This window comes from Pleurodeles waltl, chromosome 5 (genome assembly GCF_031143425.1).
Source record: "Pleurodeles waltl isolate 20211129_DDA chromosome 5, aPleWal1.hap1.20221129, whole genome shotgun sequence".
Taxonomy (NCBI): domain Eukaryota; kingdom Metazoa; phylum Chordata; class Amphibia; order Caudata; family Salamandridae; genus Pleurodeles; species Pleurodeles waltl.
Genome location: NC_090444.1, coordinates 1,186,149,551 through 1,186,175,037, shown reverse-complemented (window position 1 = coordinate 1,186,175,037; position 25,487 = coordinate 1,186,149,551). Strand labels below are relative to the sequence as shown.

At 42.1% G+C, this 25,487-nt stretch overlaps 1 protein-coding gene across 4 annotated transcripts in view; it reads right to left on the bottom strand.

Moving 5' to 3' along the window:
* Positions 1-17,579: 17,579 nt before the first annotated feature.
* The window catches only part of PRDM1 (PR/SET domain 1), a 143,796-nt gene continuing 135,888 nt past the window's right edge, over positions 17,580-25,487 (bottom strand). For all 4 annotated transcript variants that reach the window (XM_069235423.1, XM_069235422.1, XM_069235421.1 and 1 more), the window contains 3 exons: positions 23,384-24,492; positions 22,499-22,627; positions 17,580-20,131 (listed from right to left, as the gene is read on the bottom strand). In XM_069235423.1, the coding sequence (XP_069091524.1) occupies positions 19,559-20,131; positions 22,499-22,627; positions 23,384-24,492 (1,811 nt within the window). In that variant the 3' untranslated portion in view covers positions 17,580-19,558. The remainder of the gene's footprint in view (positions 20,132-22,498; positions 22,628-23,383; positions 24,493-25,487) is intronic.

The following is a 25,487-nucleotide window of genomic DNA, read 5'->3' as shown; positions in this document are numbered from 1 at the left end:
CCCATCCAAGCCAAGAGCCTAGAACTAGTTTTGGACAATCAACTCTTGATAACCAGCTAGGTCGACAGTCACCTCTTTCTGTACCTACACTCTCAAGATTCACTAAAAAATCTTCAAGGGGTTCCAAATCAACACAGTCAAACCTGTCACGCAGGCCCGCATTACCAGCAAACTAGACTGTGGCAGTACTCTCCAAGTCAGCATCACTGTGCAAATGACCAGTACAATTCAGACCATATAAAACGCAGCCGCCAGACTAGGATTCCCACACAACACACATATCAACTCGCACCTCAGAGACATCCACTGGCTCTCCACCCACAAACATGTACTCTTCAAGCTCCTCACACACACACATAAAAAGCCCTGTACAAACTAGGCACCTCCTACCTCAACAGCCACACACATTTCCACACCGCAGCCAGAAACCTCCCTCGGCTAGCCTCCTGCTCGCACACAACCCCTGCATCAGGAGAGCTGGTGAAAGCCCTTTCCCATACCTTGCTCTTAAATCCTGGGACAACCTCCCCATTCACATAAGAACCACTGCCCTAGTCCTTCAGTTGTGCAAGAAACTTAAGAAATGGCTCTTTACCTAGACCCGCAGGCTCAGGCAAGCTTAATCCTCTTGTTTTGCTTTAGCAACTGGATAGCCTCCTGGATGAGATGTGCACTCTACAAATAATCATAACATAACAAAAGAAATTATGTTATAATACTTTTGTCAAATAAAAAGGGGTGCAAAATAGCGATGCAATTTGCTGCTTTTGAGCGCCTTTTGTGAAATAGGACTAAAAGAAATGGGAGGATAAAAAGAAGAGTATAAAAACCACTGGTCAATATGTTTCATGCCAGCATGCAAGAAGTCACTATGGGCCATATGTACGAACACATTTTCCCGTTGACACTGAATGGGAAAATCCCTTTGCTACATCTGGCCCTATATTTCACCATACATACACTGCATGATAAAAGTATTGCATCTGCTACACCACATCATCACGGTAAGTAGATGTTGAATTGAGAATAATAAATATATACTCACCTTGACTATGCAACTGTAGTCAATGTAGTATAGACATCTCCAAGGGTAGCTCGTGAGCTCCTGGAAGCTCTGCAGCTGCCTGTGAGTAGCTCTCCGATGTGCATTCCAGCCTACTACTATAGAAACGTTTGCTTGGCTGAATTATTATATGTATTCCAAAATTAAAAAGCATATATTCGAGACAAACGTGTATGTTCAGAACTCATAGGCTGATATTTGAAGGAAAATGGTTGAATTTCAAAAGTGTATTCAAAGCTATTATTCAAGCTGGAGAGACGTATTCTTATGTTCACCTTAGAGCCAGAGAGATTGGTGGCAACCCTGCATACTGCACTGACGTTATGGAGTTGTCACTACTTCATCGCTAACAGTAGAAACTCGGGATGAGTCCCATTGAACCTAAGTAGCTCTTATTATAGCAGAGGTTAGAAACCCCTGATGTATTGGATGCAACTATTTTGTGAGACGGTGTTATTGACTTCGATATAGTGACATACCATGATATGTCAAAGATGTTGGTCATTTGTAGAACATCTTAGGTGTACTTATTGTCATCAGAAGACATATGGAAACAGCATATAAATACAGAAAATCACCACTCATGGAGCTTCTGGCGATTATACATTTCTCTGGAATTGACTCCTTTCACATTAACATTAATGCTGACAGGAAATCCTATACTGCCTTTTACATATGTTAAATCCTAGTTTTAATGATTTGATGGTTTTCTGTTTGCAGATAATATATTTACACAGGTACAGTTATTTGTAGGAAAGAACAGATGGTGGAAAAACGCACAGCTGCGGCTCCTTACCTGAATAAATACTTTAATTCATCCATGTAGAACTTCATTTCTTTCAATGCTTGTACATAATTTGTGGCGCCGAGCGTAGCAGAGTTCTTCATGAGCCTATAGAAAATCTCAAATATACCAAATAAGTCATCATGGTGCTGAATTTAATCATCATGCCCTCTGGCATCCTGAAATGATGAACCATCAGCTTTGGCGATATCATACATAATCAAGCTCGTTTTCACCGTCCCTGCATACCAATCTGGTGTTAAGCGCACATTGTTAAATCAATGGCTGGTCAGGCCTTTGGTCACGCCTAGTCAGGCACTTCTGGCTTGACAGCCTACGTTGGATTCATGATCAGTGTCAAAACGTTGGGTGGCCATTTTGTTATGCATGACTCATATCATCGGTGCATCTGTGTTTAGTCGTGCTGCAACTATTTGGAAATTCCTTATGCTACAGATTTAATTGACCATATTGTTGCAAGGCTTTAATTATTAGCAACGCATTGTACGCCAACTATTTTACAGTGAGTGCAGCGAATAATCAGATGATGGATGTTTTCGTGATCTTTTAGATCATAAGGATCATAAAATATTTAATAAAGTCTAAGTAACCAAGGATGGAATAATGTTTTAGTTGGCAAAATCAAGGCAGACTGGGTGTAATTCCTAAAGGGACCGATCACACGTTACCTGAGATTCAGGAGATGTTGTTGCAGATTGGTAATACCAAAATTCTTAGCACCATAGATCTCAAAGCTACCTATTGAGTGGCATTGACTGAAGAATCTCAGATACAAATCCCTTTTGTGGTATTCAAATATTTACGAATTCCTTTAGGGCTCACTTTAGCTGCCAGTGTCTTTCAAAAACTCATGGATGTTTTTTTTAAGGGTGTTAAAGATGTGCAATTGTTTCTGGAAGATATTTTAATTTTTGCAGAAGATGTTTTACAACATGATGCATTTTTACATCCATATTAAAAGTTTTGTCTGAACTATTTACCTTTGTTCGCAAGGATAGAAATACATTTTATGTGACTGTATTTGACTACTTGGGTCATTACATCACTTGTTAGCCAATTGCTCCTAAAGATGATTTGATTTAGGCAACCGCTGTACACCCAAACCATTTGATAAGGATTCTTTATGTTCATTCTTAGGGCCCCTTTTGTATGCAGGTTTGTAATGATTACAGAACGACTGCAGTAGCTTTTGCAAAAGAATAAAAAGTTTGTATGGGGTGTTGAGTAAAACATTTGCTTGAGGTGGTCAGCAATTAAAAGCTTTTTCTGAGGTGAAAGATATGATTATGAATGTCAATACTTTGAAACCCTATGTGTAGATTCAAACATTTGAAGATGTAGTGAATGCAAGTGCAGTTGGTATTGGTGTTACTCTGTCCCAAAGAGCAGGGGGAGGGAACAGGTGCTCTTCTTTCTCATACATTAAGAGGTTCTGATTGCAAATACCATTGAACGAGAAGTACTTACCTTTGTGTGTGTGGGCGGTGCATAAACATACTTGTGGGGCCGTAAATTACTTTCATGCACTGAATATAACCCACTAGTCTATCTTTTTTGATGGAGGGGTTGGTGAGGCCTCTTCACGCCTAAGAGACTATTTTCAAGGCTGCAGGAGTTTGATTTTGGAATTCAGTATATATCAGGCAATTCTACTATTTGTCATATGAAAAATGATGAAAACGAAATAGATATAATTTAAAAAAATGACTGTGTTGTGGCATCTGAGAATGTAATGCTGCTAGTGCTCCCAGTGATGGCGATTATTAGCAGTTTATTACATTTATTAACTTTGCTCACCTTGGGACACTTTCTCCTTTGAAAATGAGGTTAGGTGACTCAGAGGGAGGAAGCAGTATTCCACTGGAAATGCACTCAATCCAGTTTCTAAAATGTTTTTTTTATAGCACTCCATTTCCTTTAAGGAACTCAGAATGTTTTAAAAAGAACAAAGGTTTCCGCTTTGGAATGCAATCACAGTAACAATGTTCTGATGTGCCTTGCAGGCCACCGTCCATGTGACTGTAGTCAACCACAGAGGATTGCAAATTGCAACCTGCCTAATGAATAGTTATCAGGCAGGTCATTTTACCACCCCCTATGATATGTTATTTTGTGAACTGACCCATTTGCTTATAGGTGGGTTCACAAAATAAAATCCCAGTTGAAAAAAGTCAGTGATTCTTTGATCAATCCACACCAGATTTGGCAAATGGAAATATCAGAGTGGCCAATATGTTTGGGAAGCTTTGTGCAGATTTCCAGAGGGTGTCCAAAATCATAGTCCTTCAAAACTTTGGGGGTTATTACAACTTTGGAGGAGGTGTTAATCTGTCCCAAAAGTGACGGTAAAGTGACAGATATACCACCAGCCGTATTACGGGTACCATAGGATATGATGGACTCGTAATACGGCTGGTGGTATATCCGTCACTTTAAAGTCACTTTTGGGATGGATTAACACCTCCTCCAAAGTTATAATAACCTCCTTTATCTTTGAGAGAGCATCTAATATTTAACATCAATTTGGGACTCACTATCGCTGTCAACATAATACATTGTTTTTTTTTAATATTCTCGGTGAGATTGCAGAAGGGAGGTCCACAGTGAGAGGTCCTCTTTGGGTTAGAGGTAACCACTACAAACAAGCCCGTCCGATACCACCTTGGCTTGAAGTGAATATTCAGTAGGCTCAAAGTACGAGTCTCTGATTGAAAAGAAAAATGCTTTCATTTTGTTTTCTGCTTTCCTATAGTGCTGTACCTACAGTATGTTCTGAAAGGATGGGGTTGTTCTTTCAGATTTTACTCCTAGAAATACTTGTGTGTGCAACACATTATGAGAGTAAACGTTATAACACTGTGAAAATCATTAGAGGCCATTCTGATCAGCGTTTAAAGCAGCTGTAATAAGGGTTATAATTAAAAGGCAATAGCCTGGGGCCCCCCAAAAAGATTTTGAACATATATGTGATTTGTTAATGCGTCCCTTATGTGAACTTTACAAAAAGTCAGTAAAAGTAATACAGCAGCCAATAATTTTGGAAGAATCTGCCAAACACATGAAGTTAATAAGTAAAAAACATTTACCATGCTCAGTGAGGGAGAATCCGCAAGTGAAAATTAAGTGAATTTTAATTACTTGTACTACAGGGGTGTTACTTATGAGATCCTGGTTTTTGGGACTATTTCCAAAGCGTTCATTGTGCAATAGCTGTTTTGCAAGGCGCTGATTGTACCGACTAGTTTGAGACCTAGTAGATGATCCACATGTATGAGGTGTTCGTGGAATGCTTGTTGTCGAAGGTACGAATTACGAATGTGAAGTTATCTTTGCTTCCGGCACGCCTTTACCCTCACAGAGTCATGGTGTTCTATGCCAAGTAGTCAGGAGTGTTGGGGCGAGTGGCTTTACAGATAATGCAGTTTGTAATTGAGAGGCTCTGGGTCAGGCACAGGGAGTTGCAATGTTTTCCTCTCGAAACAAAATGTTAATAAAATCTCAATCAGTTGAAACAAGCGGCTGATGGTACTTCACAAATGGCATTGATGCCTGAGACGAAAGAGGAGAATGAGGACGTCGAAACAGAAAGAAACGCAAAGCCCTGGGTGAGAGAATGGCTGAGCACGAAGAAGCTACAGTGAACACCAATTTTGCACAAAAAAGAACTAGGTTGAGGATGCCCACCTATGCAAGATAAGGAAGTGAGATTAAATATACATCACTATCCATGCCTAGTATGGCTCTGTAAAGATCAGGTTAGATACTTTGAGAAGCAGTTTCCGGCCCTGCTGGCACAGGGAAGGATAACCATAGTTTCATATTAGAAGAGGGACAAGACCTAGAAGTGTTAGGGCCTGAATTCGATGTTGGCAGTAACTGTCCCACTGTTGACTTTTCAACTGGAAATCCGTCAGCTGCCATGGCTGCCCGCCCATTGTATTTAGATGTTGGTGGCCCCATAGACGAAAGCCCGCATTCGAACCGCCGTCTCCACCAAGAAATACCTCCCGGGTGGACGGCAGGAGAGGGAACAAGGGATGCCGACGGGACCCCAGCCAACTATCCCGCCGTGTAGATTTGGATGTGCCTTACCGCAAGAAAAAAGTGGCAGTCCAACCCCCATGTCTGAGTTGGCGGATTGGGTGGAGAAGGGTTGAAAACACCTTTTTCCCCTTCTATCCCATCTTCGACAGGACATGACTGGACAACAACTGCAGTCACTTCTGCCACTGACACACGTAGAAAACACAATCCCACCCCCCTTGCCAGACTCCAAGGTAAGGAAGCCGCATTGCCTGGGTAGGTTGGGTGGACACTGCACTGGATGGCGGGACCACTGCAGACATATACATGTCACAGTAATTTTTTTGAGTTACTGTGTCATGCATATGTCGGGAACACTAGTGTGTCAGACACGGATGGGGACACCCTTTTATACAACACATATTGCACACATACACAGCTGTCATTATGGTGCCAGTTTTCATTGGCAAATGAATGCTTGAACCACAATGACAGTACATTCACACCTTTCAACTGTGTTCACGTATACAAATTGCCAGGGGACCTGTACCTGTCATGTTGTGCTGCAAGTTTTGTGTGTGAGTCAGTACGTGTATGTGTGATGTAATTGCCTGTTGGGCGTGGTGGAATGGCAATAGATATGGGTGTGTATGTGTTATGTTGTGTTGTGTGTAGTGCAGTGGCAAAGGTACAGTGTGTGTGTGTAACTTACCTCTGTTCCACAGGCACTGCCATTGTCTGCTGTCCATTGGGTCCCGCAATGCCCCCTACCGTCAGCAAACCGCAGCCAGTCCACCGCTTGCAGAACTGTAACGGCAGACGGAACACTGTTGACTTGACAGTCTTCCCGTGTTTGCTGCCGATGAGGTTTGGTGGAGTGACCACCAAGATTTAAATCAAGCCCCAAGAGCTCACACACACAACTCGTTCTGGAAGAAATCCAGATACTTAGAAATCCAAGAGATGATTGCTTTTCTAACTAGTTCTAAATCTAATGGACTGTCACCTCTCTCATTATCTGGATAATTTTAGATAGGAGGGAGATGAGACAAAATGGGACAACATATTTTGGTTCAACAAATTTTTCCAACAGCAGGATTGCTAGAGCTTGTTTCCACATTCGTAGTATTGCGCTCTCTTGAGGGATGTAGTGATTATGAGAGTGATGTTGGTAGCTAGTAATTGGGTTATTCTGTTAAACTAACTTTGGGCAGTTATCAGTGAAGCACTAGAGAAACCTTTGACATTGATGACTTTTTGACTATCATTTTAAAAGAGTGTTTTGAGAAGTCGATGGTAATAAAATAAAGTGGTTGAGAAAAGGGGAGAAGCGCATTTTGTTCGTGATAAGTTTGGCTGTGATAAAAAAAACTGCCTGCAGTTTGTTACTAAGGGCCATAGTTGTAGCAAAGTCATGGAGTGAGCCACCTTGCTGTGGTGCGTTGCAGGGAAAGGGCAAGAATGTGCCGTACGTAAAAGAATGCAGCACATTCCTGTCTTTGTCCATGCGCTGACACCCTTTTGCTGCCTAGCACCCACAAAGGCACCTTTGCACCATGGTGCAAGGATGCCTGCGTTGTAAGGAGGGGTGTTTTGTGCAGAAAGGGGTACCTTCCTGCAAATAACAATCCCCTGAGGCATTATGGATACTATAACTCGAGCCCTCACCATGCACTGCTAATTACCCCCGATATTACATCACTCATGACAACTTTGACATCATTGATAATATCACTGTAACACTGGCAGTAAAATTATTGATGAGAAAACTGCATGGCGAGGGTGAAAGTTATAGTTACTTTAGGGCATGAGTTATAGTTACTTGAAATAACTCCTACCTTAACAGCTGAATTTCTATGGTGTTGTGTGTGTAAATCTGAGCCTAATTATAACATCCCTGTAACCTTTGGTTGTTAGTATATTTTTAAGGTTTTTTTATTCTATTTCCTAACTATAACATCCCTGAAACCTTTGTTTTTTTCAGTGACTATATATATATCTATATATATATATTTAGAGAGAGAGCGAGAGATAGAGGGAGAAAAGTGGCACATGCATAAGACAGAGCGTACATAAGGGATAAATGTATAATATGGTTTAATATTGCCATTGAGGTGTTATGGTGACATCATAAACAGGATGCGAAATGTGGAGTAGTTTGTAAATGCCACCAGAACTCCAAGCTGGCATTATAGGACCATATCACATGCCACCCATTAATTACTTTTTTCTAATTCATGTTTATTTTAGGGTAATATTTTGAAAAAGCGTTCTCCTTCACACTGCAAATAACAATGGGCACTGATTCCAATTAGGCTATTTAGGTTTACCTTTCATGAATATATTGTTGATAAAACAAGGGATAGTGGTGAGGGCTCGAGGATTATGTGATTCTGTGCCTGCCTTGTTTACCACATAATCATCCATTCCACTGTATTTGCCATGTAATTTGTTACATATTTAAAGATACCATACAGCATATTTTGGTCATCCAAGCCACTAAATCCTAGTAGCCAAAACATTGGTAAAGCTCTGCAAAGATTTTTGAGGTCTGTTATTATTATGATTAAATTCGGATTTCGCAGGGAACCGGTAAATATTTGTAATGAGTTGTGAAATATGTGCTTTTATACCACTGAATCTTGCGCAATTAAGGCACACAAAAGTATCATAAATAAATGTAGTGATTTAAAAAAGTATAATTGTTTCTTACATTTCTAAATGTAACAATAATCTAATTTAAAAAATCAAACTAAGCATTAGATTTTTTATTTAATCTTTTACAACATATTTAAATTCATTTAATACCTAGGCCCATATTTATACATGTTGACTCAAACCTGCGCCCACGCAGGTTTGCATTAAAAATATTAACGCTGGCTACTGCCATTCCAACGCACCAGCCGGGCGTCATATTTAAGGAATTAAGGTATCCGGCGCTGCGGCCTAGTCAGCATCAAAAGAAATAACGCTGACCGGGCAGCGGAGGCGTAGGGAAGACTGGGGGTTGTGCGTCAAAAAATGGTGCAAGTCAGGTTTGAGTAAAAAATATTGGCTCTAACCTGACTTGCAACATTTTTTGACGCACAACCCCCATTGAAATGACTCCTGTCTTAGCAAAGACAGGAGTCATGCACCCCTGCCCAAAGGCCATGCCCAGGGGACTTCTGTCCTCTGGGCATGGCCATTGGGCACAGTGGCATGTAGGGGCCCAAGTTAGGCCCCCCTATGCCACTAAAAAAAAAATATATAAATACTTACCTGCACTTACCATGGAAGGGTCCCCCCATCCATGGGCGTCCTCCAGGGATGGGCTAAGGTGGCAGGGGGTGTCCCTTGGTGCAGGGAAAGGCACCTGTGGACTGCTTCCATGGTCGGAGACCATGGAAATGAGCCCACATGTCCCTTCACGCCTGCCCTGACCCAGGCGTTAAAAAATGACGCAAAACCAGCTAGGTGCCATTTTTTAAGGCCCGCCTCCTCCTGTGCGTCAAAATGACGCGGGAGGATAAATAAGACGCACAGGCCTTAGAGTCACTTTTTATACGGGAACGCCTACCTTGCATATCATTAGCACAAGGTAGGTGTCCACGCTAAAAAATTACTCAAACTCCATGGATTTTGGGGCTAGACGAGTCTAGCGCCAAAGTATAAATATGGAGTTGAGTTTGCGCCGGATTTGCGTAAAAAAAATGACGTAAAGCCGGCGCAAACAGAGTATAAATATGCCCCCTAGTTTTTAACCATGCTTACTACAAATTACATAAAAATAAACATTTTAGGGTGAATTTTTTAAGCTATTGTTTAAAAACATGTCATTTAAATCATTGTATTTAATACATGTAATTTTATGAGTCAATGTGCTGAAACTTTGTATTGTATTAGTTCCATGTTAATATTAAATATTTTAAAATATTTCACATACATTATATATTAAAATAGTGTTAAATGTTCTAAATAAATAATAAACTTTATTACATTTCTCATATGGAGATCTCCAGCTCGGTGGCAAGATCGCCACCAACAGAAAAAAAAGTTTTAAATATTAATTTTACACTAGTAAATTTTGTTGTTGGAGGGCCCATCCCCTCACACGAGGAAATGGAGACATATAGGGGCAGATTAAGGAGCCCCCTGCACCTCCTTGCACCACATTAGCATAATTTTCTTTTTACGCTAATGTGGCCCAACAAGGCCAAAATCGTTGCGACAAATTTACAAAGTGGCGCAATGCATGCATTGCACCACTTTGTAACCCTTAGCGCTACATTATGCCTGCGTGAGGCATAATGTATGCAAAGGGGGCATTCCCCCTTGAGGGGGGGTGAAAAAATAGTGAAGAGTTACTCAGGGGTAAATACACAAATACATATCTTCCTTTGGTAATAGGCTCCTATAGGTGGCACCATCAGCCAGTCCAGATTGAAAGTGTCAATAGCATTTTGCATGCATGAGCTTGTAGGCCCTTAGTTAAAGGTAATTGGTTGCTTAGGTAGCTCTTTGGTTCCTGTCTTCTGCTGCTCTGATAGCAGGTGTTACTAAAACACAAAACCAGTGTACGCGTTCTACTAACTTCAGAAGGTAGAAAGGCAGAGGAGATCCACAGGACTCAACTCTGTGACACTCAGTCTGCTTGCAGATTTATACAATGAATACATTCGTCCACTGAGTTTTCCTACCGGACATACACATAATGGAAAAAGTGAAATTACAAGCTCTTACTTGCTGCTACCTAGTATGATAGGTTGTAGAAGTGTGATAGGCTTTCTTGGGAGCTATGTAAAAAACCTATTTGTAGAAGAACTAATATGGAGCCTTTCTAGTACATTTTTAACTGAGTTCCACAAAACCTAACTACCCAAGTAGGAGTGCAACTATTGCAAAACAAGGCCTACTACCTTCTAATAGATACTTTGTGGGATTCATGTTAACAGGAGATACATTTCATAAGCTACTTTTTCCTTGTGAGAGATTGGCTGAACCTTTTCCACATAATGCCTGTTGACAAAAGGCCTTGAAGAGTCTTTGCTTGGCAGCTTGTAATGACTCCAGTGGAATGAATTGAGGTATCATGCAACACCTTTGGATGCATTTTAGAGTGGTCCTGAATTCTTAATATTTAACCCTCAGTAAATTAGCAATCAAATGAAATGATAATCCTGCATAGAGTGAGTTGAGGTAGTCTACATCAGACAGGATTGTGGACCTGATTTGGGCCGTTTCATATGTATCGAAAAAGGGGTTGACATTGTTAAAGAGCTGCAAGTGAAAACTGCATATTTGGTTTACCTCATTCCCCTGTTCATAAAAGAGTTTGCATCCGCGTGCCCTTATTGATCAGAGTATCCTGCAGTTGGTAGGGTCCAGGTCATAGCGCTCCCTGCACTCTAAACGTGTATTATTATGACCACGTTTTTTCAGATGTTGCGCCTCTAAGTCTAGAATCGTACTGATTCACATAATTTTTATTCCTGCTGCTTTTGGGTACATTTATGAGTTTGTGGTGTTTCTGGAGTTTTCCTCTATCGAACTGTGTGATATTGGTCCATTTATTGAGTCCTCATTTAAACCGCCAATGCCCATTTAACTGTTGCCAATTGAGAGTTATATTACTCAATGGGGAGTGCGGTCCCTAAAAGGTCCTTGCTCCTAAATAGTCATTTCATGCCTCAATTAAAAACCAAGCCTTGAACTACACCAGATGTCTCACACATAGATGTATGGATTCAGCACAATTTTAATTAATTCTTGGTACCGAGAACCATATATTGCTCTTGGTCAGAATATCTGAAAAGCTATTTTTTCTCCAGCAGCCCAAAATTGTGCCTCTTTCTGCAAGTTTGCCATTGCTAAGAACTGTCCTCAGAGGGAATAATTAGACAAAGCTAACCTCCCAATCTTTCTACCACACCAATTCCTTGGGTGGACTCTTAATCCATCTGAGCTGTAGCACAAGATAAGTGACTTTTTACCATATCTATCCTGTTTGAGTATTCAGTCCCAAACTTTGGGGCCTGCTAAAATCCTCCTTGTGAGACCCAATAGGTACTCACGCCCCTTCCTCTTTGTCCTATACTGAGGCAGTTATTGCTTTACACCAAGGAAGTGAAGGATTTGTGCCTCTGTTCTATCCCACCCGAGATTTTGGACACTGGAAAAAAAAGTTTGAAGAGAAGAAGCAAAATAAACATAAGAAGGCTGAAACCACATTTAAGTTTAAATTGACCAGAAGAGGTGCAAGTGTATCCAAAACAGCACAGAAAATTAATCTTAACTTTCTGAGGATCAGAATAAGAATGATGTAGAAGACAATGATTGGTATCCACCACAGGGGCAGAATATTGAGATGAGGTAGGGGCCTGTTGCAAGCTTCTACAATACCAGCAATAATCAAACATGGACAAATGGGAGTTTTTTGTGCTTGCAGGGACACCAAAAGATAACAAAGCATGGCTTATTTTGTCCAGCTTTGTAATGCACTATTTAAAAGGCAGTTTGTATATATAAAAATGGGAAATGCTGCTGTGTGTTACTAATACAGTGCCCATGGATGCCCGGGAAATAAGTATAACGTGCTTCTTTGGAAACCTCTGTGAAGGAGATGCTGTTACAAGGAATATCTTGGACTATCTGATGGCTGTTACATCAAAATGTCATACAAGCTTTCAGAAGTTCAGGAATGTTAGGGTACTGTGTTATCTGAGATTGCTGTACAGATATTTGGGCAGCCTTTATGAATACAGGCCAGATTTTCATTCTTTGACAAAACAATAACAATTTGCTGGGTTTCCTCGTGTGGCTTTCAGTAACTCACATAGAGTTTTGATGGACTACCTTTATGTCGAAGGATACAAAACGATTGCTCGTCCAAAAACATCCAGGAAACAGAAGGCGGTTTCACACAATGGGCCAGATTTACAAGGCCCTGACACCTCTTTGCGCCACACTAGCGTAATTTTTTTTTACACTAATGTGGCTCAAGGGGTCAATTTTCGCTGCGCCATATTTACAAACTGGTGCAATGCATGCATTGCACCACATTGCGACCCCTTGCGCCACATTATGCCAGCATCAGGCATAATGTGCAAGGGGGCTGTTCTGGCGTTAGGAGGCTCTCAGAAAATGGTGCAGTGAAATCTACAAGATTTCACTGTGCTATTTTTGGCATCATCTTTAACGCCTGCCCAAAACAGAGGTTAAAATGACTCACCTATTTTGATCAATGGGCCTCCTTCGTGGCAGATTTAAGAAAAGTGGTGCTGGAAACCGTGCAGCAACACTTTTCCTTCGCCCCTTAGTGGCCCCCTAACGCCACCATGTGTGCACCGTATTTTACAATCGGCACACCATGATGGTAGGGCACTAGCGTGAAAATCTTTGATGCTAGTTTGCCACTTTGCAGAATCAGCATCAAAAATGTTGATGCTAATCCTGCAAAGCACCTAGGAGGCCCATTGAAAACAATAGGAGCCTCATTTTAACGCCTGATCTGAGCAGGCGTTAAAAATTGCATATAAAAATGACGCAAATAAACCTTCTAGATTTCTTTGCGCCATTCTTTCGGCCCCCATAAAGGGGGAACGCCCCCTTGCATACAATATACCTGGGGCAGGCATATTGTGGCGCAAGGGGTTACAAAGTGGCACAATGCATGCATTGCGCCACTTTGTAAATCTGGCGGGGTGATTTTGGCCTCGTTGGGCCACATTAGTGTAAAAAAAAAATGATGCTAATGTGGTGCAAGAAGGCGTTAGGGGCTCCTAACTATGCCCCCAAGCGTCACAAATTTGACATTATTGGCCTAACGTGCACCGATGGTGTTGTAAGGTGGGGCGAGGCGACGCAAGAAAACTGGCGCATCAGCACTGCTGCACCAGTTTCTTGTAAGTATGCCCCTCTGTTTGTTAATTACTGGTCTGTGCTCTGCCTACGTCACGCAGTTACAGCCGTTGTGATCCCCCTGTCATCCCAGCATGTGTTTTATCCATCGCTACTACGGTCAGCACGAGTCATGTTTACTTAAAAGAATACGTGTTAGTGCACGCGGCGTTCTTTCGGTCCTGGTCCTATCTGTTTGTAGCTTTCGACCAAAGGGTTTACCTGGGCATCAGCTCTCTTGCATCAGATATGACTTGGTCCCTTAATAACGTTTAAGCCAAGTACTGAGACTTATCAGTCTTGCATAGCTGAATCAGGCTACCATGCGGCCAGCTTGACTTTATCCCTCAAACCCCCTGCGCCATTTTAATGAGGACGCTGTACCGTACTCAAACGCCACGTCGAGATGGCCGCTCGCCCAGTGACGCGGTTACTCTGCAGATCAAAACAGGACCTTATTGAACAATAATGCTTTAATCTACCCTACTTATTTTATGTATAAAGAATTAAACCCTATACCTCCCTTACATTGTTCCGTATTGTTTCTTATTCAGTTTAAGAGGATTTAGGTGACCTTTTGGCCGAGCGTCTCCCCGAAATTGCAAATGTAAATATTAAATCTAATCCTGACATAAGGATTAGGCGAGCGAAAATATGCTGTCCGTGTAAAATCTATACATTGACGCAAAGTGCCAACAATGAGGCAACAAAGAAATTAGAATGGAAATGTTACTGTCCGCATTTTTTTTGGTTTCAAGCCCACTCTCGACTAGTGAAACTCATACTTTTGAAATGTAACCACTGCTTTTTTTCGTATTTTTTTTTTCAGCAAACCATGTGGTTCTCTTTCTTTCATGTGTCTTCCAACTTAACTTGATTTGGTTAACGACAAATATTTTAAAAGAAAAAAATAGCTGCAAACTGAGTGCCTGCTGAGACCGCCAACGTCCTTCCTGCTGTTTTTTTTTAACATCTTGAGAAGCACTATCAAATTTACAGACTCGTACCCCATTCTGAATAAACTGGGCTGCCAAGTCCTGAGGGATTTCATTTATTCTGCCCACCTTTACGCTAAAGATTTTCTTTTTTTCAAGGAGTTATTACAGCGATGATTCTGAAGAAAGTTGGACTTGAGCCCAAGCCCTTTGACAACCAAGCTCTGTGTTTTTTTATTTATAAACTGCCTTTGGCTGGCTCTGCCTTAAATCCTCTTTGCAGATATGGAGATGGCTTTACACAGGAGAGCCAAGCACGTGGAAATATCGCGGGTTTGAGTGTTTACAACACGGAGATTGGGCAGTGCTTCTCCGGGCCCAAGTAATTTACTTTACTACACTTTTGTAAAGCGCGCGTTCAGCTCTTGGGGCATCTTGGCACTGAAAACTCAACTGTACTCATTCACCTGTTAAGGACGATAGGCTGCGTGGTTTGGAACCTGCAAACATGAGGCCATGTAGAGATTCATGGAGAAGATACATTAAGCAACTGGACTACCCGAGGTAGCGTCCAGCAGATGGCCCTTTGTGTAGTGTTGGGTCTGTGGTGTCATTGTTTGGATTAGAAGCAGGAGAGGCGCTCCCTTTCAGACGAGGCGCGTAGCTATCACTGGTGCAGCAGGCTCAGTACCACCGGGGCAAGGGAATGCAGAGGTCCACTGCACGCCAATTACGGCTACTTTTAACTAGGGGGCCCTGGAGGTCCGTTTTGCTTCTTTGATTAGGACCTATGACAAACATGGATTCCACTGTTTCTGGGCCTTCTGTGCACACACTGGGCAAATGTTTACATTTGTGTGGTAGATAAAAGCTATAGAACCTGGCACGCAGAACTTTGTGTGGGGATTATATAAATGAATACACTCCCTCAATGGCATGATCTCACAGGCATGTAGATGTACTCATTTGTGAGATGCATTAACGTTTGCGAAATTGTGACATTTGCAAGTTTCCAAGCATTCTCCTCGAACTCCATTTTCACATTTGCAAATATATAAATATGTGATCATATACGTAAGATGTATTCCTTCCCTTTGTCAGGCCTTGATGGTGCCAGAAAGGAGTTTCTGAATACCCACAAATGTGTGAGCTTGTTATTGTGCGCAGACTCACAGGATATTCCAGCCCTGGAAATCCCACTCCCTACACATGTGAGTAGTTGCTCTCACACATACATCTTGGTAATGAGTAAATCCATTCACGAGTACCAAACTAAGGGACATATTTAAGAGCCCCTAGCGCCATTCCAATGCTACATTCGCATATTTTTTTTTTACGGTAATGTGGATTTAGAAAGCCCAAAACGCAGCACCATAGTTACAAAGTGGTGCAATGCATGCATTGCGCCACTTTGTAACCCTTTGCGCTACATTATGCTTGTGCTATGCGTAATGTATGCAAAGGGGATGTTTTCCCATTAAGGGGGACCAAAAAATGGTGCAAAGAAATCAAAGAGATTTCCTTGCGCCATTTTTTTCAGTACTTTAACGCCTGCTCAGAGCAGGGTTAAAAGGAGGATTCCATTGCTTACAATGGGCCGCTGGGTGCTTTGCAGGATTAGCGCAGAATTTTCTCTGTTAATCCTGAAACGCGCCAGACTAGCGTAAAAAATTCAGACGCTAGCCCCTTAACTACTGCCATGGTGCGATGTATTTTAAATACGACGCACGCATGGTGGCTTTAAGGGGCGCTAAGGGGTGCAAGAAAAGTGGCGCTGCAATGTATGCCCCTAACTTTTCTGTGAATTCCAAAAGTTGTTTTACTCATGAATGAAAGGTCATCTGTATGTGGTAGTCAAACTTGAGCGTTCAATAGATGTGTGAATTGGGCAATGCTTGTGATGTACACGTGGATTACAAGAAAGAAAATGGAGAATACTTGTCCTCATTTAAAAAAGCGAAATAGATGCCCCTTGCATGCATTATACCAGCCTCCCCAGATGACTGATAGATGCCCAGTCAAAATCACGCTGGTAGGATGGTAAATTGAACAAATGTTTTTTCCCCTCATGTTTACCCAGATATCAGATATATTCAGTCTTGCCAAAAATTGCCTTTCAAACTTTGAATCCAGAGGCACAAAGTAATGTTGGAAGCGCTTAAAGCTTTTAACTGACTCCACGGAGATCCACAGATTAATAAAAAAACATTCTGACATACACCTTATACTTTCAGAGGAGGACTCGAGAGACATGTGGAGTGAGAGTGTCAGGGAAGTAATGCCTTTTAAAGTTAAGGAGCTCCCACAAACTTCTGAATGCGAAGGTGATCAGAAGCTTGCAAAGCACACTCCCTCCATGGTTATGGTCAACGATTTACTCCTGTCAAGGGTAGAAGTAAATCCCTAGCTAGGACAGAAATAAGCAGAGCACACCCTAAAAATTGGAGGAGGTTTAGGTAAAGGATTTTCTCCATGGTGATAAAATATTTTCCTTGTGCAGAAACGAAGTGTGAATGCATTTTTACTGAGCATTTACACATGTATACATGCACAATATGTACATTTTAGCATGTGTAAAAGTTTATGAACGAGAGTATTCATGGAAAGCTGTGACTGTTGCAGCTTACCAGTAGTTCCGAAATGTTTGGAAAATTACACCCCCCATGAAACTATAGGAACAAATTTGTGATTTTTTTGTTTTTTTACATAATTGTTTCCCGTGTTCTGATATCATCGGGATGTTGGCAAGTTAAATGAGTCCAAAGAACCAACCCCAAAAAATTCCAGAGATACATACTTGAGTATGTTCTTTAAACTTTCCATGGCCATGGTGAGTTGCGAGTCAACTTTATAATTAATAGACATGATTCAAGAGTAAAGCAATGAACATTTATATTTAATTTACATTTTTTGACATTTTGCACATAAATAACAATGTAAACCAGTATGTAAACATAAGATAGTTTGTTGTTCTAGCAAAGTAAAAGCCTGTTAACTTTGGTCAGGGGATTCTTTTTCTCCTTAAAACAAAAAACAGACAAAAAACTAAAACCACTGGTGATGTTTTGCTGCTACATTCACATGAAAAAGAATCCTAAAGAAAAAAACATCAAAGAGAAGTAACAAGTCATAAAGCTGATGCTTATAAATCTTTGTAAAAAAAAACCAAAGAAAAAACAAATGTATTAGACACAGAAAAGCTTTACAGGCGAAACGAAGAGAAGAAGTGTGTGTGTGTGTGTCCAGTGCCAAGAGTAGTGGAACTTTGGTTTATTCTACACTTAAGTACTAACGTGTAAAACACTGCTACATTAAAAAGCCAGCCACACCATCAATTTTATGAAAATAAAATTAATGTGCATTGAACAGTTGTCCTTTAAGAGCTGTATTTTTGGAAACGTTCCTGTATATCCCAGTTTATTTTGGTAAAAAGGCATTGGAGTGTGCAACATTTTCTCGAGACACCCGAACGTCCTGAGAATTTGCAAGTTGGTGTGCTGCGCCAGCCTGCCGTCCGCCAGTCAACAGCGCACTGACGCACGCATCTGCGGATGTCTTCTTTTGTGCACACTGCATGCCTGCACGACTTCTTTGGGCTTTGCGACATAAAATGTAAGTGTGCTTTTATGTCTCTCCTGCGCACATTTGGTTTTCATCTCTGCAATAGCAAAGTCTTGCTTGAAACAGATTTTCGTTTTCCTGCACTACTTGGACACACGCAATGAGGTAAATTGTTGTCGAACAACTTTTGCAATGCCCCTTTTCTTGTTTTCAATTAAATTAACCACAAACATGAACAAACACAAATACTGAAAAATAATGAGTCTCACAGGAAAAAAAAATACGCTTAACAAAATTATAAACAAATAGGGGAAGGATGCGCCAGCGACGCAAAATCTGCTACCTGTGCCCGCTAGTGGACTAGGTGAGCACACTACCCGTTTCTCAGCGGAAACCCAACACTGTGGCAAAGATCCAGGTAGGAAATACAAACCCTAAAACTTTTTCTTTGGATCACAAAAGGGAGGGAAGATGGGACCCGTTGAGATTAAGTGGTTTATCAAAGGCGCAAGTTCACACATTCGATCCATTGATGGGTCAGAGAGGCCTCCAGTAGGCAGCCTGAAAACTTTTCCTAATAGGAGACTTTTTCTCCTCCCGTCAACCCAACTCAGTACCAACTACCTGGTACATCGATAAACACATGAGTATTAATTTTCCTGTTTCTACCAATTCATCAGTAGATCATCCACCCTTGCCTACCCTCTAAAAAGTACAGATTGTTTGTAACTAGATGATCCTATGATACTAAAATGTCCACCTTTGGCAATACAAAACTTCGCTCATTGGTATGTAGACTGTTTCCTTGGTAACGTATTTTCTTTCTGGATCTTAGGTTCTTGTATGTTTAACTTAAACAGATGTGCACATATTTCTACAAAGAATGGCCGCAAGAAAAATATATATATATATATACACATACATCTATATGCAAATTACAATGAACTTTCCCATCATTGTAAACATTATTTTCTGATTATTGCTTTTATAGTGGTGAATTGCATAATAAATTATGAAGTACTATCATTGAAAAAAATAATTACGGCTATATGATTGTCTTGTAATAATATTAATAAGTGGGTAGGCAATAAATAGTCCATGCCTCTTGTGTTTTGCCCTGAGAACGCAATCAGCTCCTTCTTTGATTTGGAGAGAGTTGGGCGGGTAGGGGATTCCTACTACAAGCCGGAACTGCTTTGCAGCATTGTAACTATGTACAAGCATAAATGCTACAGGCACCCATCCTTCCCGAGTCTTATAAATAGATCATGATGCTTTGAACGTCTTTGGGTCTTACAAGTCCATTGCTTCGACAGTTTCCTGCTTGACCTTTAATGGTAACAGAGGTAGTGAGTGACCATGAGACATCTTAATGACCGATGTCTCTGAAGGTTCAAAATAATTGCAGCCTGAGAGAAGCCCACTCCCCATGTTCCTCTGTAGAGACACTTTTAAGCTGGCCCCTTCCATCTCTCTCCTGAGAACAGTCAATATCTCCTTCTCCACAACAGCAGACATGTCAATATTGTCGTCCACTTCGTCCAGCCTGTCTGCGCTGTCACTGATGTCAAACTTCTCGATCTCCTCGTTGATGCGGTTCAGGTCCTCCAAGGACAGGTTGGACGTGGGGGCGACGGGGCAGTTGCCTTTCAGGTGGACCTTCAGGCTGCAGAGGTGGATGTAGCTCTTGTGGCAGTGGACGCACTTGTGGGGACGCTCCCGGGTGTGGAGGCGCTTGTGCAGCTTGAGGTGTACGAACTGGGTAAATTTTGCGGGGCAAAGCTTACACTTGTAAGGCTTCTCTCCGGAGTGCAGGCGGAGATGGGTCTTCAGGTTGCTAGTGCTGCTAAAACGTTTGTGGCAAACCTATGGAAGACAGTAAAGAAACAGATTAGGGAAAGGAAGCAAAACACAGGACTGTTCATTTTACCCTGATGGAGTCTACCAGATTGATGAACGAAGACGTCCCAAGGAGGTCAGCTACGTGGCCTCCGTTTTATAGTGTTGTCAGGTAAACATACTCATGGGCGCAGTAAATGAATCGTGAAAATGTTGTAGGCTCATCATCGTGAAACTACCATTTACAAAAAACAGGGTGATATGCCAGGAATGGTCTTGTTTGAAAACTCATTTCAAGGAAGTATTGAAAATGCAGAAAACGTGGTTAAAATTGATATTCAATAAATTCAGCAAAGACAATTGCATGCAATGCAGTAATGTAAAAGCATTTTCAGAAAAAAGCAACATTTACAAAAAAAAATCTGTAGCAACAAAAATAGGTGCAAAACGTGAAACTGGTATTTTTCAGGTAGCTGGATACATTTCATATTTACGACTGCAGCACCGTTTGAAATAGGATAAAAATAGAAAAAGGTCTTACAATTTCCCAACACTGAACTGATTGGCTGTAAAATGAGCACATGTATGACATGGGCAGGCCAGGGACCTAAGAGGCTGAGGAGACATTTATCTATCATTAAGTAGGTTAGGACCAACCTAATAAAGTGCAGTACAAGTTGTACTTCCCAGTATTTACGGATTCTACAACGATATATATTTTTTAAAGGACAGCTGCAAATTAAAAAAGTAAAAAGCATGATCCACATTTACTTAAGATTTATGTGGATGCTTGCTCATTGCAACAAGACATAAAAGATAGTGCCATTTTATCAACCACTGTAAAGGCTGGGTGTTCGGGGTTAATTTGGGTTGCCTTGTACCAGTACACACACAGACTTTAGTAAATGTGGATGCAAGTTTATATATATATGTATGTGTGTGTGTGTGTGTGTGTGTGCAGTGAAAATTAAGAGAATCGATAATTGGCTCAACAAATTGTGTCCAGGAATGTACTTATATAACTAGTAGAAGACCAGGAGGGGTGGAAAAGGGGGCTGGGAGTGTGGCCATAAGTCACAAACGTGTCAGCTGGTTAAAAAAATAGTAGGCTGGTCACTCAGATGAGCGAGGCCGTGAATGTCTTGTGCCTCATTCTTCTAAGGCAAGATGGTGCAATATTTTGCAACCAGTAGATTACGAGATACACAAAAACATGGGTGTGCCAGGAAGGGTCACAGGAGAAAAATGTGATTATTGTATTGATTAAGTGCCTACATACTGAATCAAGACAGTGCTGGGTGTAGCCTCCTTGGCTTCTTCATGTAGGTACCAAAAATCAAGACATACCTTGTGAAGGTGCCCTGAGAAACTGGGTTAGAAGTGGCTCGTACAATAGGGGATGGATGAATTTTTGAAGAAAACGTGGTATTTATGACGGTCACTATAAGGTAAATTAAATGCCCAGGATCCTTTAGTGCTAATTTCTGTGGTGTACAGTAAGGGGCTGCCCATTGCTAAACTATTGCAGCTGCACGGCTGATGTACTGATCTTGTTCATAGAAAACTACTGGTTGTTCTGCATGAAGGCCCACACTTGTCCTGGTGGCCACCCAGGAGAAGGGGGAAACCTATATCTTAGTGGACTTTATGAATCAAAACAGAACTAACAGGCACAAAGGGGGAATCCAGGGGATTTTCAGAGTGGTGAATATTAGAGATACCTATCAGCATGAAAGGTATCTACACCACTCCTACACAAATCATTGGCCTCATGGGTCCATTTCGTTAGACTGGTTAATGCATGGGCAGTCTTCCCGGATGTGAATGGTGGGCACGAAAGGCCCCAGAAGGAGTGAGTGCACTGTAGAGGCCGGAGGATCCCCGGGTGGCGAGAAGCAGATTAGACATGGATGCTGGGGCAAAGATGAATGCTCAGGATGTGAGTGAAACAATCCAGATGCCAGGGAGGTAAACACAAGCGATGCAATTCTTTCACGGGGTAATAGGACATAGGGGAGTATGATCTTTAGTAATCTAAATCCATTTACGTACGTGGGACCCCTACTAGCAAGAACACTGCAGCCTAAATTTGGTAATGGAATGAGAAAAATAATAGGAGCAGATCAAGTCGAGCAATCACCGCAGCAAACCACAAAGGACACGTAAGACTTAACACAGTCTATTTGTCACAAAAGGTAGGTAGAAATGTGTTGCTGAGAAGATGGGCCTGATGTACTTCTTTGCCATCAAGATTTATATTTCTAACACTGAAAAACAACTTAAATATGTGACAAAATACCTAAAATTAAAACAGGATTTCAACAGAGCCCCACGTGAAAAGATAGGCGCACACACACACACACACACACACACATAGTACACTAGGCTACACACCTGGCACTCATGGGGCTTTTCGCCTGTATGTACAAGGTAGTGCTTCTGGAGGTGTGCCAGCTGTGTGAACCCCTTGTTGCAGGTCTGACACTTGAATGGTCTCTCTCCGCTGTGTACTCGCAGGTGCACCTGGAAAAAAAACACAACGCGTCTTACACCTTCAACAAAGATGGACACTTATTTAAATACTGAGTGCTTACTGACTGCTTTAGCATTAGTCTTACAAAACGTGCAACTCTTGGATGAATCTCCAAAACATTTTATAACACTCAGAGCAGTGCAAACAGCCAGGTGAATTGCCAACTATTTTGCTACAAGTGTTAAACTGCAAAGGGGAGGGGTGGGGGTCAGCGGGTGATTTTGTCTTTAAAAGCCCAACTCTGCTGTTATGGTGTTCTTGGGCTGATGCAGGAGTGAAGGAAATGAAGGAAAGCTCTAGCTGTGGTGGCGTGGCCTTGCCCACCCACGCACCCCCGATTCTGTGTGCAGTAGTAGTGAAAGCATTAGAAGATTAACTCATTTCATCATGGCTGCCAGAAAAGCACTGTTGCTCAGCCTGCAGGTTAATCTAAGGCAGGGGTCTTCAAACTGGGGGGCGGGCCTCCCTCGGGGGCCTCAAGTGATCCCAAGGGGGGCGCCAGACTATGGCCAAAATAAGCATTACACAGATAATGGTGTTTTGTTTTAAGCAGAAACATGTTATTGCATTTTTTATGAAGGCAACAGTACTTAACTGCAATGTTTAAATATGTCTAGACATATTTCAACTTTATAAAATAATTGTGAAAAATTCTGATGGGGGCCCAATGATTTTTATTTTTCAAATGGGGAGGCGCAGCATGAAAAAGGTTGGAGACCACTGATCTAAGGTGAAGTGTAGCTTACCTTCAAGTTCGACAGCTGCCCAAAGGTCTTCGAGCAAATGTTGCACTCATATTTTATCTTCCCGTTCTGCTTCTTGAGGGGATACGGAAGAGTTTTGTAGCCAGTCATGTTCCTTTTGTTTTTAATCAGATTCATGGCTTCTTCGCTGCTGGCAGCCAGTGCTGCTGAGGTAGCTTTGGGATGCATTAAGTGTTCTGAAGTGGCTGCAGTGCCAGCAGTCGGGGACCCACTGGTGGGGCTGCTGGGTTTGTCTTTCATGCTAGCAGCAGCCCCAGTGATAGAGAAGGCACTGTTGGGTGCTGGAATGAGAAAGTCCCGGGGTTGCTCAGGCTGCAGCAGGCGGCGGCCTCCTTCGTGGGGCAGTGAGGGTGGTAGGGCCGCCTGACTGAGCATGTGATGTGAAAGACTGCCGCCACTGAGCAAGTTGTTGTAGAGAGGGTACATTTTAGGGAAAAGGCTGAAATTGTTGATGCTGTTGATATTGTTCAGTGCGCTCAAGCTGGTGCAGCCCATGTTAAATGGAGGTAGCAAGAACTTTTGGTAATGGTGGTTGTAGGAAGAAAGGAAGGCGGAAGAGAGGTGGCTGTTGTGGGGGGCATACCCAGGATAAGATCCCAAGCCTTCTGTGCTGCATGGTCCACTCAGGTAAGGGTAGGATTCCCTTTGTTCCTGTAAAGTAGTCATAATAGGGGAAACGGTGGCTCCGGGGCTGCTGTGCGGGCTCGAACTTTTGTAACTTTGGTCCGGGCTGCTCCTGGCAGAAGGGCTGGGTGTTGCAGATGATGGTATCGGCGAATGCATGAGATAGCCCGGCCTCTCCATCCCATAGGCGACAGATGCCTTTAAATAGTCTTCTGGGATGTGGGGCCGGATGGGATAGACAACCCGAGGGAAGAAGGACCTCTCTGGGCTACAGTGTTTACGCAAGCCACTCAAGTCTTTCTCTGGAGTGATTGGTGAAATGTTGTTCAGGAACAAGTCTTTGCCTTTGGATTGGTTAACTGAGGTTTTGAGAATCTCCTTCATGCTGTGCTCTTTCTTGGGGGCACTTTTTTGGTGAAGCAGGTCCTTCTCAGGGTTCTGTTGCTTTGGATTAATGCTGGTCTGTTCTGAAAAGAAACAAATGGCAAGCAATGATTATACTGTATACACTGTGCAAACTCAGACACAAGTCACTCGGTGTGATGACTCCTATGTAGCAAACAGCAGTGACTCTTGCAGACTTCAGCATGCACGTGGTGACAATTGGAGCATCTATCACTCAAGTACATGATGACAATACATAATCTGCTTATACTAGGAATTGCAAAATACAGTGGGATATGACGGACAAACTGAACGGCAGCCTCATGATAAACTGATCACTGCATGAACTAATCAGCGACACTTGCGGCTAACTGAGTAGTGCGGCACCAGGTCCGCAAATAGCTTCTGCGCCTGTTCGAAGGTAGTAAGCGCTACAGAAAGACCCATACAATAACACACTTGAAGCTGGCGCATGTTTACTGAAATGGCAAGCTGAAACCATTTCACACGATTTATATGGCTTCAAATAATGTGAGAATATCAGAAGGCTGTCAATGTCGCGTTGCTTCGGTAAAGGGAGAAACCTATACAAAGAAACCAACCAAAAATAAAAAATTTAGTTGATCAATGCCATTTGTATTAGTCATTCCAAGACTCACTGGGAAACAATGTGGCCCACAATTACTAAAGATTTGCTCAGGCACTGGCGTGATGCAAAAGACAGAATCAATATAAACATTTTAAAGGCCCAGATACCTAGGTCACATGAGCGCCCACCTAAATTATAGTAAACGTCAGCCCAAATGTTTTACAGCCTGGCAAAGTGCCAGCCATGTAGTCCAATTGGTTCCATGAGCAATACTAGGGGGAATTCTGATTTTAGCTGATACCCTGGCAATCCTCAGCCACGCCTATAACTATATGTTTGAAACACGGCATAGCCCCCCCTGAATTACAGCAGTGCACTCCCCCCCTCAGCAGCACGGAGCAGGAAATCAAAAGAGCGGTTGTGTGGCGCCGCTGTGTGCAAGGAGAGTGAATTAAACACCCGCACCAGCCCCTGGCTTCATGGGTGACT